Source organism: Sinocyclocheilus anshuiensis, unplaced genomic scaffold (genome assembly GCF_001515605.1).
Source record: "Sinocyclocheilus anshuiensis isolate Anshui unplaced genomic scaffold, SAMN03320099.WGS_v1.1 scaffold906, whole genome shotgun sequence".
Classification (NCBI taxonomy): domain Eukaryota; kingdom Metazoa; phylum Chordata; class Actinopteri; order Cypriniformes; family Cyprinidae; genus Sinocyclocheilus; species Sinocyclocheilus anshuiensis.
In genome coordinates this window covers 99,976-115,338 of record NW_015540937.1, presented here as the reverse complement: position 1 = coordinate 115,338, position 15,363 = coordinate 99,976, and the positions used below count along the sequence as shown (strand labels likewise).

Below are 15,363 nucleotides of genomic sequence, written 5' to 3'. Positions count from 1 at the left end.
CACACACACACACACACACACACACACACACACACACACACACACACACACACACACACACACACACAGCTCTGAATGGCAGCTGATAATGACGAGTCTCTATTTTTAGAGATGAACTTTCCTTTAATTGAGCCTCAGTCAGGGGTGTGTGAAGGTGCTCACATGTTGTTTCTGTATCTTATGTCAAAGTTTGTTCCTTAAGATCAGATGATTTCTTCATTATATGTACCTGCAGCCAATCAAATAACACTTTCAAATGACAATTTTGGGGTCTAAATGAACACATTCCAGCTGGGATAGTATGTTTACTGATTTCATTACGTTTACCAACATTCATTATTCATTAATCATTATCATCATTAATTATTCAGAGTTCCTGAAGAAAACAGCAAGGAATTAGACAAGTGAACACATTTTTAGGACCATTAAGGGTAATTTCTACTGTAAAAATCCTCACTGTAAATCATCCAGATTTTGTGTAATTCTCATTATTCTCAATTATGATTCTCATTAGAATAATAGGAATTACAAAAATTATTGTAATACATTTGTTTCCTTATTTAAATTAGCATAAAGACAGTAAGACAGTACCATTTGTTACACTTCACAATTTAAATAAATAGATATTTATATATACATTTATAACATTTTTTTTTCAAAATAACCTTAAGAAATAATAATATTTCTTAAAATGTAATAAAAATTTTTTTTTTAATTTATAACTTATGTAAGTGTATAGTTGTAACACTTCACAAGTTAAATAAATAGATTAATATTTATATATTTAACTTTTTCAAAATAACATTTTAAGAAATAATATTTCTTAAATTGTTTTTTTTATTATTATTGTTTACTAGAAAATTTATGTAATGGTGCATAACTTGTAATACTTAATTTAAATTCTTCTTTTCTATATAACTTTTTTTTTAAATAACTCAAAGAAATAACATTATTTCTTAAAATGTCATTTTTAAAATTTATCTTACATAACATTTATGTAATTGTGCATAAGTTTTAATACTTAACTTTAAATAAATAGATACATAGTTGTATTTATATGTAACTTTTCCAAAATAACATAAAAAAAAAATAGTATTATTATTTAAATATTACATAAAATCATTATATTTATTAAAATTCATGTAATTGTCCATAAATTATACTTCACAATTTATATAGTTATAGAGAGAGAGCGAGAGAGAGAGAGAGATAACTGTCTAACAAACTGTCTGGATGTATTATAGTAATGTGAATTTGGGAAGAAATGTGCTTAATTGTCATGAAAATATTGTGAAGAGTCTTAATAGGTTCTTCATGCAGGATATAATTTAATAGATTTAGAAATATAATTTCACTGTCATTGGTTTGACAGACAGATCGAAACACGCACTGATGCAGCAGCCTGCAGCAATCCAGTTACAGAGCTTTAACCCGTGTTTGGTGCGCCTCTACTATCTGTGTGTGCGTGTGTGTGTGTGTGCGTGTGTGTGTGTGTGTGTGTGTGTGTGTGTGTGTGTGTGTGTTTGTGTGTGTGTGCGTGTGTCTATGAGAGAGTGCATGTATATACTTGGTTACCTTGGAAACACATAATGGCTGATTTGCTGCAACAGAAATAGTTTGATGATTCATTCTGTCGGGAACCAATCAGAGGAGAGCTTTCTCTGTCACACACACACGCACACACACACACACAAGAGACATGTTCATTAAATACATGGACAGAAAATCAATTCTAAACTCTTTATTTTGAGATAAACAAAAAACAAAATGTTAGTATCTAACAATCTACTTCAGGCCAAATCCAAAATGAACATGTCAGAATTGAATTAAGCAATAAGACATTTGTTCTAATGTATATTCACTACACTATATTAATATTATTTCTTAAAATGTTATTTTTAAACATTATATAATTAAAAATGTATGTAATTTACAGTTTTTCTCAATTGCTTTGGCATTTGCAATTTGCTCAAATCAATAAGAAATTCCAATCTGATGTGAACAAGAAGCTAATTGTTCAGAGATCTGAACTTATTGTTTTGGGAAAAAAAGTTTCATTCGAGAATTGAGCCAAAGCAATTGAGATAAACTGTAACATAAGTTGCAATACTTCACAAATTAAATAAAATTATATTTAAAACTTTTTCAAAACATTCGAAGAAATAATAATAACAATTCTTAAAATGTTATTTTTTAAAATTATATAATGTATGTAATATATGTAATTGTATGTTATAATATTTCACAATTTAAATAAATATATAAATAGATATATTTATATATAACGTTTTTCAAAACAACTTTAAGAAATACTATTTATTTAAATATTATTTTAAAAAATTACATAATTTAAAATGTATGTAATTAAGTTGTAATACTTCACAAATGTAATAAATAGTTATATTTATATATACATTTTCAAAACAATATTAAGAAATAATATTTTTTCTTAAAATGTTATTTTCAGAAATTACATAATTTAAAATGTAATTGTACATAAGTTGTCATACTTCACAAATTAATAAATATTTATACTTATATAAGAGACAAGTTTGTACATGATTGTAAAGTCAGCTTCAAACTCTTTTTATCACTCACTCTGAGTTTTGAGCAGAAAACAAAGCATTTGTATCTAACGATCTACTTCAGGCCTAATCTAAAATAACTAATCAGAATTTAATTAAGAAACAAGACAGAAGAGTTTGTGCTACTGTATATTCACTATTCTGATTTATCAGCCACTGTATTAACACTTTCAATTGTGCTTTCTTTATGCATTCATCTCTCTCTCTCTCTCTCTCTTTATGTGTCCATCTGTCTCTCACTCCATGGCAATAAAAAGCTTATTCCATTAATGGAAACAACTTTATTGGCAGTCATGGTAAAGCCCCGTTGCTATGGTCCAACCTTGACTGACAGCTGCGTTGTCATGGTAACGAAAACAGCAAGTCACTTTGCTGAAAGTGGGCTGATCATGACTTCTTAGTGAGCAGAAAGTGTGTGTGTGTGTGTGTGTGTGTGTGTGTGTGTGTGTGTGTTGTGTGTGTGTGTGTCTGTCAGTGCATTTAAGAAGAGCAGACGTTACAACAGAGGCTGTATTTTCATACCTAAAACAAGACTCAGGCTTGATTCACTCGGGGAAACACATGTTTGGAATGGTGTGCTATTCATAATATTTTGCAGTGTGTAAAAAAAACTTCAATAAATTAAATTTTTTGTATGCAAAGTACATTTACCAACCATATACAACAATGCAATGCGCTCAGCTGGACCACAGAGTGATGAATGAACCAGAAATGTTATCAAGATTTTGTAACACTTGTACAATTAACTAACATTAACTAATAATAAACAATGCATTAGTTACTATATTTATTCATCTTAATTAACGTTATACTGAAAAATGTTCACTCAGAAATTCTTAATAAATTTCATAAATAACTACAAAGAAATGGTAAGTAATTAAATGTGAAATATTGAAGTAGAAATACTGAGATAGTATTTTATTGTAAAACGTACTCCAATAATTATTTACTTGTTTTAACAACAACATTTTTTTTTTTTTACCATGTAATAAAAATACAACTATTTATTATTAGTTTATGTTCTTGTTTTTGCCACAGGTTAAAAAAATTAAAAAAAGGTAATTGCACCTTTTTATTTCATAATTCACACTTTTTGTCTCGCAATTCAGAAAAAAAGAAAATTTGCGATACGTAAACTCAGAATTCATATTAAAAAAAGTAAAAATTGTGAAATGTAAACAGAATTCATAGGAAACTGTAAAAATCGTAAACGTAAACTCAGAATTCATATTTTAGAACCGTTAAAATCGTGTGATGTAAACTGAGAATTCATAGAAAAAATGAAAAACTGTGATACGTAAACTCAGAATTCATATTAAAAAAAGTAAAAATTGTGAGATGTAAACAGAATTCATAGAAAACTGTAAAAATCGTAAACGTAAACTCAGAATTCATATAAAAAAAGTAAAAATTGCGAGATGTAAATTCAGAATTCATAGTAAAAATTGCACGATGTAAACTTAAAATTGTGAGCAAAAGGTCAGAATTTTGATAACTTTTAAACAAGCTTCCATAATATACAGATACAACATGTATTAGTAAATGTTGAAGTTAACATGAACTAAGATTGATAAATGCTTTAGAAGTATTTTTCATTGTTAGTTCATGTTAACTACTGGAACCTTATTGTAAAGAGTTACAATAGATTTCTAACACACTATCAATATTTTGCACAAAATGGATTAAAGAAAGCCTGAAAGTGTATCATTGCATACTTTAGTACATACTGTATGTCCTACACAATAAAAGATACACCAGTATTTCATTTCAAACATAACCACACACTGTATCAAATATCAGTCCATTGTAGCATATATAAACATGTGTAGCAGTTTGTTTATGTATAGGTTAAAACACGTGTCTGTTATATCAGATTTCTCACCTGGTGGGTCGTGAACCAACAAGAAGTTGCAGGTCTGTTCTAATAGGGAACAACAACGCTAAATAAATAAATAAGTAATAAAACACAATTAACCATATAATTGTGCGTTGGGAAGGACAGCAAAATAAATACGCTTAAAAGGGAGAATGACATAAAATTGACATAATAAAATATTACTACAATTGAAATAATTCTGGTTTGATCAATACAATTCATGGAGTCCAGAATTAAATGGGTGTCCTGAAGCAAAAGCAGTAGTGTATGGGGATGTCAGCTGGTCATGCAGTCTCTCTGTGGAGTGGTGTGTGTTTGGATAAATGGTAAATCAATCTGTTTGTGACCTGTAGACCCAGCGGCTACTCCAGCCTCTCTCTCTTTCTCTGTGTTGCTGATTAATAGCTCTGTTTCTATTAAGAGTCCCATAGTGATTTTATTAATGCTAACTGTGTTTAGAGCGCATGACAGAACCCATCAGCAAGCCCACACACACACACACACACACACACACACACACACCCACACACACACACGCACAAACACTCACGCACACACACTCTCACAGACACTCCACACACACACACACTCACTCACACTCACACTCACACTCACACACACACACACATGTGTTATATGAGGTCATCACACAGCAGTGATGAGAGACGCACCGATCGATCAATCACTGCTTATTAATCAATAGGTAACAAATCACTCTTACCTCACAGAGTAAGACAGATGTCCGGTTTGATGGCAGATCAATCCATATTGCTTATTCAAGAGCTGAAAAAGAGCATTTTAGATATAAATATATCAGTAAGTCATAACAACTAATGTTTTTACATTACTTTAACACATCAAGTCGAGCAACTTCAACTTTTCTTTATAAGTCGGTTTAACGTTTGTTGAAATGACTTGTACAACCAAGTTGATTATACATATACATACATTCACACACACATATATATATATTTTATGTATACATTTAATATGTATAATCAAATTTTATTATATATTTTATATGTGATAGAAGCATGTTCATGTAGTTTTGGTCCTAAAAATTAGCAAAAAATAAATAAATAAATAATAATAATAATAATCATAATTATTATAATTATTATTATATGTTGTATATTTATAAATAAATACACAAATAAAGTGAAAACCGTAATATTGTGTTTTTCAGGATTCACAGATGAATAGAAAGTTCAAAAGAACAGAATTAATTTGAAGTAGAAATCTTTTGTAACATAAATTTCTTTACTTTCACTTACTGTCATCAATTTAACACATCCTTGCTGAATAAAAGTATTAATTTCTTTCAAAAATAATACATATAATGGTACTGTATGGTAGAAGCATGTTAATGTCAAAATGACATTCAATTCAATTCAAGTTTATTTGTATAGCGTTTTTCACGATACAAATCGTTGCAAAGCAACTTTACAGAAAATTAAGTTTCTACAATATTTAGTGGTAGCTTATCAGTGGTGACTGTCAGTTAATGTACATATGGCAGAAATGTACGGAAAAAATCAATTAAAGACGCAATCAAACAGACGATGAACACTATTAACAGCAATTATTAGGCTATATGATGCAATCAAACTTATAGCAAAATTTGGTAGTTTGGTAGGTAAAAGACATTTTACCAGTTGCTTGCTTTCTATTTATGTGGCATCACACTAGGTAGCTCCACCCACAATGCAATTTCATTGGTCGCCGCTCCACATAGCAGTACATTCTGATTGGCTGTGAATTTCATCACTTTGCAGTTTGCACAGTAATTCACTTTAAATGGGAAAAGAAAAATAACACTAGTAGGCTTGTGTAGCTGGTTAGGACATGCTGTCAGTGTAAGGAAGGGGAAGCTGGAATAGTTTGAATTAATACAATAAATGGAGAGTCCACACAGTTGAGCGCAATTATTTCTGTGGCTAAAGGTGATTTCAAACATTCACCAGAATATAAAAGACTGATAACGTAACGTAAGCGTGTGAGCGTGGGCTGACAAAAGGTCAGGTCGACTGGTGTGTTAAATTTAGACGGTTTAACAGAGTGACATTAGTGTTAGAGCAGACTGTAGCACGTTTTCATCACACCCCTGAAGCTTGTTAAAGGGGTCATATGATGTTGCTAAAAAGAACAGTATTTGGTGTATTTGGTGTAATGAAATGTGTTTATGCGGTTTAAGGTTCAAAAAACACATTATTTTCCACATACTGTACATTATTGTTTCTCCTCTATGCTCCGCCTTTCTGAAACGCAGAAAACGCTTTTTTGCAAAGCTCATCGGTCTGAAAAGCAAGGTGTGCTGTGATTGGCCAGCTATCCAGTGCTTTGTGATTGGCCGAATGTCCACGGTGAAAGTTGATGTATTTCCTCAGCGACCAGCACAGATCAGCTCTAGGCATGACGAAGCGGATATCGTCCTCTTTTGGAAGACCAAACAAAGTAGTTTCGCTTTCACAACGAAGCACACAGCGTCTTCACGACATGGCGGCGGCAACAATACTACAGCGAGAATAAAAGTTATGCCTTCTTTCTTTGTGTGAACATTTGGGCGGTGTTGTGTTATGCAAATCTTCCCACATCGTGATGTAGACATGTGGGGGCGTGTTAGAACGAGCCGTTTTAGGTAGGCGTGGCTGACTCTTAACTTTTATAAAGAATATCTCTTTGGATTTGAGACTTTAGTCTTTGCAACTTTACAGATCTTCTTTATGCACCAAGAGCTTGTAACACTCCAAAGAGAAAGAAAAATTGAAATCGCATCATATGACCCCTTTAAAAAACGCGCACACACACACACACGCACACACACAAACATAAGCCTCAGACGCAGATTCGCTCTTCTTTTTCCCCACACGACGAGCGACTATAACAGTCACAGAACACAAGACTGTAAAAACGGCCTCTTTTAACACAGAAACAGAGCGAGACAGACACACAGAGAGAGAGAGAGAGAGAGAGTGATGTCTCTGATGCCACTGAAGTCGACATGAAACGCTTTTCACAACCCATTTTATCCTGACGTAATTCTGAGAGAAACGAGACATTCAATAAGAAGAAATATGTAGGACAAGACTTGATTGTATCCATTTGGAATCGATTGGGTCGTGAAAAGTGAGTGTTATTAGCAAAATAAACGAAAATTAAAATGAAAACTGAAAAGCTAGTTCTACTAGCAAACAATACATTGAATTAAACATGACATTTTTAAGTAGAAATCTTTTTTATTGACTATATGTACAATATATATAATATTGCATCAGCAACTGATTGGAATAAAATAAGCTTAAGTTGTTTTTGTAGCTTTTATTTCATTTAAAATTGTTATGGTTTTAGTTTTCATCAGTTTTAGTTAACTTTAGTGAAAATTGTAGTCAGTAATGTCATCTAGATTACTCATTTTAGGTAACGTATTCTGACTACTTTTGGATTATTTTTGCCATAATTTGCAGATGTGAATGGGATTATCATTATATATAAAAAAAAAGATATGAAATATATTTCATTCTTTGTTATCAACATCATGAAATGCATTTAACATTACATTTCTCCAGGGTTTCCCAAACTGGGGTAAATATTTGATGTCAGTTATACATCGGAGTGTTTAGTAACTTATGTAATTAACATTGTGTGATTGACTGAGAGGTGCTTTTGTCCTCCAATTCAGAAGCATGGACCGCAAATTAATTAAATTCAAATATACATGACATTTACATGGCCATTCTATATTGTGAATATTCAAAGCTAAATTATATGACACACAGTAGAATATTTAGAAAGGAAAATTTATTTAAAAAAATAGAATTAAGAATGAAGGAGAATCAATAAATTGTGAATAATTTAATGCCATTGTGTGAATAATCTGGAATCATGTAATCCAAAAAAGCAACTGTAATCTGCATTTTTAAAACAATATGCATTTTAAAACAATACGATCTAATTACAAGTACTACATTTTTGGAATCTGATTATATTATATTACTTTATAATGCTAAATTTTGATGCTAAATTATATCAAATTACAGTAACTTTCTCCACCTCTCCAACAACTTTTTTTGAGGGCTAGAAATAATATGAACCTACTAGATACCTGTGCAAAACTCACCTCCATGATGTCAGGGTGTTGCTATGTGGTTGCTAAGGTAGCTGTTGCTGTTGGCATGTTGCTATGCAGTTGCTAGGCGTTTTTGGGTTGTTGCTAGGCAGTGGCTCGCATCCCTCTTTCATTGAAAGTCTGTGGGTTTTTCAGGTTAACATTGTATAAATAAACTCCTCATCATTCCTCCTCCATACCTTCCTCTACGATCCATCCATCCTGATCGTCACAGCACTTTTACTAACTGTTGCCTGTATCTCCATGGCGACCGTCCTCCGCTGATATTCTGAGTAGAGAGTGGCGTTCAGTCTATAAATAACCCACAGACGGTTTGTCCTTCCATTAATTGTTCTGTCGATGAATCAGACGGTAAATGATGATGGAGGATGAGCATTTGACAGCACGAAGCACTCAACACATTTCTCACAAACTCTGATTGTGAGACGCAGAGAGATTTTCACACAGATCTTTAACAACTTTTACAAACACACTCGTACAGTGCATTATAAAAAATGAGCTTCTGAGAAAGACTGTTATGGCAGAAACACCTGAGTGACTAATAAAAGAGAAGTGCAGGAACAGACTGTTTGATCCTACAGTCGAAAACTAGAGTATGTCATTCATAGAAAACGACAGAAAATGCAACGTTATAAACTTACATCAAAGAAGCGACAGACAAACTCTGTGTGTGTGTGTGTGTGTGTGTGTGTGTGTGTGTGACTCCTTTGAAGATTAAACACTGACTACTGAAGTCTCTCTCTTTCACTTGCGCTCAGGAAAACATGGAAAAATGTGTTTATTATTGAACTTCAGTCTCACAAAAAACTGTCAAGAATATATTCATATTTCAAATTATTTCAATTTATCTCAATACTAATGCAATGTAATAAAAAAAAAAAATGTGGATATAAATACACACACGTGCACACACATATATTAAATTATTAAAAAATATATAAATATAAAATGATTTTTATGAAATAGAAATTATATAAAAATTATGAAGTATTATTATTACAATATTACCATAATAGAACGTGTAATTGTAATGTAATTTATTCATGTGATGGCAAATCTGAAATATTAATCATTCATTAATTATTCATTAATTTTACATTTCTAAGACAAGTATTTGGTGTCAATGCTGTATTTATTGTAATGTCTCAAATTTATGCAGGTATGTATTAAATGCAGTATGTTTATATTATAAAATGTTATATATAGTATAAACAGGTTATGTAATATATAACGCTAATGAAAATCTAATTAGAATCATCACTAAGAATAATTAGACAAAATACAGAAAAGTTAAACACCTGGATGTATTACAGTTATTAAAGTTTGGAGAGGAAATATTGTCATGACAATAATCTCTCAATGCAAAAAAAAATACAAAATAAATAAATAAAACAAATTCTAATGCTGATTTTCTTTTTCATTACTTGCATTTCTTTTAATTTTGGGGTGAAATATGACACATTTGGGCACATTTTTCTCTCTTGTGTTTTCTTCTCGTTCTTTACTATGTTATGCAGTATGTATGTTCTTTGTGCATCGTATGTAACACTGAACTGACTCTCTCTCTCTCTCTCTCTCTCTCTCTCAGTTTGTTCGCAGTATTCGCGAGGAGTCTTTGCGATATTCGGCCTGTACGATAAGCGCTCGGTCCACACTCTGACGTCCTTCTGCAGCGCGCTGCACATCTCTCTGGTAACGCCCAGTTTCCCTGCCGAGGGCGAGACACAGTTCGTGCTTCAGCTGCGGCCGTCCATCCGCGGGGCGTTACTGAGCCTCCTGGACCATTACGACTGGAGCCGCTTCGTATTCCTGTACGACACCGACAGAGGTAAGAAACACACACTTGTGCATGCAGCTGTACTGAAAGAGGACACTATATCAAACATGAAGAGCCATTTTTGGGTTGTTTAAACATTTTCTGGTGTCTTGGTTTAATGAGTTGTTTGTTTGAGCGGCCTGATATGTCAAACTTCTGTCTCAGAAAAAAACATGTTTACAGCCTGATTCAAAAAATAATTTTGGTCTATATAGCTCATTTTGCCCTTCATGACAACTGTGAGGGGGTGCATTTTTTTATAACTCATCTGTTTAAATTATATTAAGCCTTAAATTCTGCATAATTAAGGGCGTGGCCACTTGAGTGACAGGTGGATTGCCACTGCTGTCACCGGCGTCGAGCTAGGTGGGCGTGGTTTCAGCGACCAGCTCCCGCCTCTTTGCCCATTTTCGATTATCCGGGAGTGACGCGCTGCCAAGATGGCAATGGCCGGCTCCACCTACTTTGAGCTTCAAAACCGCTCGTCAGAAACCTACGGGTGACGTCACGGACACTACGTCCATGTTTTTATACAGTCTATGGTCTCAACCAATCTTTGTAGACAGAGAGCAGAGATGAATGAGCAGTAAGAGTGTTACAGAAAACCTTGAGGAAAGGATCATTCATTTTGCAGTTCGGTTTGCTACATAGTTCCAATTTAAACCATTTTAGACAAAAAACGAACAAATAGCCGAGACAGAAACAGATTTAACATTATGAGACTTTTTGTTTGCATGTGGCGTAAGGATGATTAGATCGCAATCATTTTTGAACATGAAACACCCAGCATCCACAGGGAAAAACTGAACGAAGGGACTCATTTAAATAATGTTACACATTCAGGGTTATTCTCGTTAACTAAAACTATTAAAACATTTTGTTTGTTGAAATGATGATGAAATATATTAAATAAAATGAAATAAAATGAAATAAAATAAATACTAGATGAAAAATAAACTAAACAAAAATGAGAAATTACACCTTGGCAAATAAGTAAATTAAGTTTAATTTGAAAATAATGTAATTACTGACTGGAAAACTGAAATGAAAAAAAAAACTAAATAGTAAAAATAAATGAAAATGGCAAAATTACAAAAAAAAAAAAGTTACTAAAATTAAAATAATAATTTAAATACATTTAAAATCTTATTAAAATACTAGTAATAAATAATACTAAAATAAAATAAAATAAATATTATAAAAACTTAAACTAAACAATAAAAATAGAACTAACTAAAATAAGTGAAAGGACTTAAATTAATAACTGGAAAACTAAAATGAAAATAAATGAAGCCTAAATAATAATATAAAACAAATAATGAAAATGACAAAATTACTACAAAATTTTATTAAATTAAAATAAAAGGAAAATATAAAAAATAAAATACATAACAATAAATATAGTAATAAATAATACTAAAACAAAACAATATAAATATTAGTTTATACAAAATTAGTTGAAGCACTAAAATTACTAACTGAAAAACTTATAAAAAAAAAAAAACCTAAATAGTAATATTAAAAATTACTAGGATGGTTGACTAATTAACTGGTTGTCAAAAAACAACTAGTCAGTTATGGAGTTTAACTAGTGCCAACTTCTCATAGTGTTTTAGCAATTTTTTACAATAATTGTTAATTTTTTCGATTCATGAGTGCCAATTTTGATCCGTAACCAATGATGTACTGACTTATAAACAAATTTTCACTTAGTCAAACATTTCTTTTAGATATTTCAGGGATTAAAAGCAGATTGCTGTTGTTCATATTGGAAACATAATTCTATAAAAGACAGACTGATAAACATAAATATACTAAAGCTTCAGCTGAATCTGCACAAGCACTCACGTTTGTAAGCTGGCGTTGGTGTTGGAGTCACAGCTGCGGTCTAATTCTCTCGTCTGGCATCATGAGAGCCCCGCAGTGAGGCAGGACCTGAGTGTGCGAGTCAGGCAGGCCGCTGTCCAGAAAAGGAGAATTTCTTGATATGATTTGCTCTTCTTCGGCCCATTTTAAGCCCAGCATTCGGCCACAGAGCGCCCCAGATCTCCTGCCTGCTGTCGGTCCACTGCTCGTCCTCGAGCCAAGAGCGACGCGGGCCGCAAGCCAATCATCCAGTCATCCGTGATCTCCTGCTTAAAGGCCAGAAAGAGAAGCTAATGGATCCACTCGCATCCGCTTTCTTCCCTCATCTTCATTTTCTTCGTCTCCTCCCTCGCTTAATAAGTGCTGATGTTTGAATTTGACTGCTAGTCTCTTGAGCCGCTTCATCCGAGCTGGCATTGAGTCCAAGGTCAACGCAGCGTGTTTTTCCCATCAATTTAGCCTTTGTCCTTCTGTTTTGAAATAAGCTGAAGCACTTAAATTACTAACTGGAAAATGGAAATAAAAATAAATGAAACCTAATAGTATTGTAAAAAATAAATATGAAAATGACAAAATTACTAAAAAATGTAACTAAAATTAAAAGAAAAACTGTAAATATAAAAATAAAACACTACTAATACTACTATAATGGTAATAAATAATATTTAAAATAAAGATTAGATTAAAAAAAACAATAAAAATGACAAAATGATAAAAAATGTAAAATTATATATATATATATAATTGAATATAAATATTAAATATAATAAAATACATTCAATATATAAATAAAAGTAATATTAATAATAATGCTTAAAATATATATTTTAGATTTTAAAAATTAAACTGGACAAAACTTAGAAATGTTTAGGTTAAGTTTAAGTTGAAGCACTAAAATTATTAACTGGAAAACTGAAATAGAAATATATTTTTTAAAAATGACAAAATTATTAAAAAGTCAGATTAAAATTAGAAACATGAAAAAATTATATAAAGTTTTATATAAACAAAACATACGTCGAAATATTAATAAAAACTGTAATAGTATATGAATAATACTAAAATAACACTACACATTACAGTACAAACTAAGGATGGACCAGGATGGTTAATTAATCAACTAGCTGTCCAAAAACAACTAGTCAGTTAGGGAGGTTAGCTAGTGCCAGCTTCTCAGAAAGTGTTTTAGCAATTATTTACGCTAATTAATTTTGCGAATCGTAAGCGCTATTCTGATCTTGAGCCGCTTCATCTGGAGTTGGCATCGATTCCAAGTACGATGCAGCATGTTTTTCCTGACGGTTTTGCCTTTGTCCTCCTGTTTTTGTTGATTCCCTGAGCGCTGAGGAGGTTTATCAGACTCACAGACACTCGGCTTGACCTCACACCTCCGTCAGCAGATCTGCATTGCGGATCTGTCTGCTAAAACGTCTCCGATCGCTCGAAATGGCTGATCGCAGGGGAACGTCCGGCTTGTCTGGAGGTGTTAGCATCACTGCCAGCAGATATGGAAAAAAGATATCTATTCACAGATGAACACTAAACCCATACTGCAGATTAGTTTAGCAAGAATAAAAAAAAATAAAAACAATAAGACACTTTACTGACACGTAAAACAACCAATCACAGTTTGTCTTGTAGCTTGACTGACAATGAAAAGCTTGTTAAAAATACACTTTGTACATTTCCACAGAAAACAGAGAAGAAATAAACAGAAATGTGTGTAGATCTTAAGGGTGTGTGAAACTGATAAAAAATATCTCAAAATGTTCTGGTATTTTGCAGTTACAGAAATTCATGTTTTCATTAAGGGCCACGTTTGCCACCTTAAACTGATTTCCAGAGGCATTTTACCTTTTTAATATCATTTTTTCTATCTTTATTCAATGTACGTGTCATATTTTATGTCAAATTCTTATATTTAATCAATAAATTATGATATTAAAACACCATATTCTGTTACTAAATAAAAAAATCTATCAGTATCAGCAAAATCCATTTTTGCATTGCAAAACTTGCACAGAAGCAGCATTTACACTGCAATTACAGCTGCATAAACAATGCTATGAGATTGTATTAAAATGAATATTTTACTTATTGAAATTTTACTTTAAATAATTGAAGTCATTTATTCAGCCAATTCGTTCTAACTGCTGATTCATTCAGATAAATATTTAAAAAATAAATATGAACAAATTTGAAATTATTATTATTTTATATGAAATTATACTTTAAATGAGTAAGTCATTCAACCTATTCAATATTTATTCAACTAATAATATTTTAATTATTTAAATATGAAATTACAATTTTTATATGAAATTATAGTCTTAATGAGTGAGTCACTGAGTCATTTATTCAACCGATTCATTTAAACAGCTGATTCTTTCAAGAACGAAGCAAGTAACTGTTGTCTTTATGAAAGGATCATTGAATAATTGATTAATTCAAACGGATGATTCGTTCAAGAATGAAGCAAGTGACTTTATGAATGGATGATTCAATTTAATTTATTCAAACGGATGATTCATTCAAGAAAGAAGCTGTAGTGACTGGCTGTGTCCGAAATCACCCCCTATACCCTCATTCACTATTCCGCACCAGTTGTACACTCGTTTTTGCAGTGCATTGTGGGATTGAATGAGTGCACTCGAGAACGTCCACTATGGTTTCGGACACCACTAAAAATGGCTGTTCCCTCAAATAGTGCCCTATTTAAGGGTATGGGGGCGATTTTGGACACAGCCACTGTCTTTATGAAAGGATATTTGAATCATTGATTCGTTCAAAAGCGATTCATTCAGAAATAAAACACAGCTATATTTCGCTCTGTATCCTCAAATGATTTAAAACCAAAAACTGATAAAAATTAGACAAGTCCAGTCATCAGTTTTTCATTACAAGTTCTCGTAATATCGACCAACTTGTTTAACTGCACTGAATTAGCAAATCAACCCTGATAGCACACGTACATCACGGAGACGTCTATTTGTCGTCTGTATTTACATCTGCAAGACCTATTTTTTAGAGCGTTTGCTCATCTGCAATACGTCTATGGGACGTTTCCTATCAGATGTCAAATAGACGTTTAGAA

General features: G+C 32.1%; 1 protein-coding gene across 6 annotated transcripts in view; it reads left to right on the top strand.

Moving 5' to 3' along the window:
- Nucleotides 1-15,363, top strand: part of gria4a (glutamate receptor, ionotropic, AMPA 4a) — a 99,156-nt gene that overhangs the window by 11,338 nt on the left and 72,455 nt on the right. For all 6 annotated transcript variants that reach the window (XM_016487601.1, XM_016487599.1, XM_016487600.1 and 3 more), the window contains exon 3: nt 10,176-10,415. In XM_016487601.1, coding sequence (XP_016343087.1) covers nt 10,176-10,415 — 240 coding nt within the window. The remainder of the gene's footprint in view (nt 1-10,175; nt 10,416-15,363) is intronic.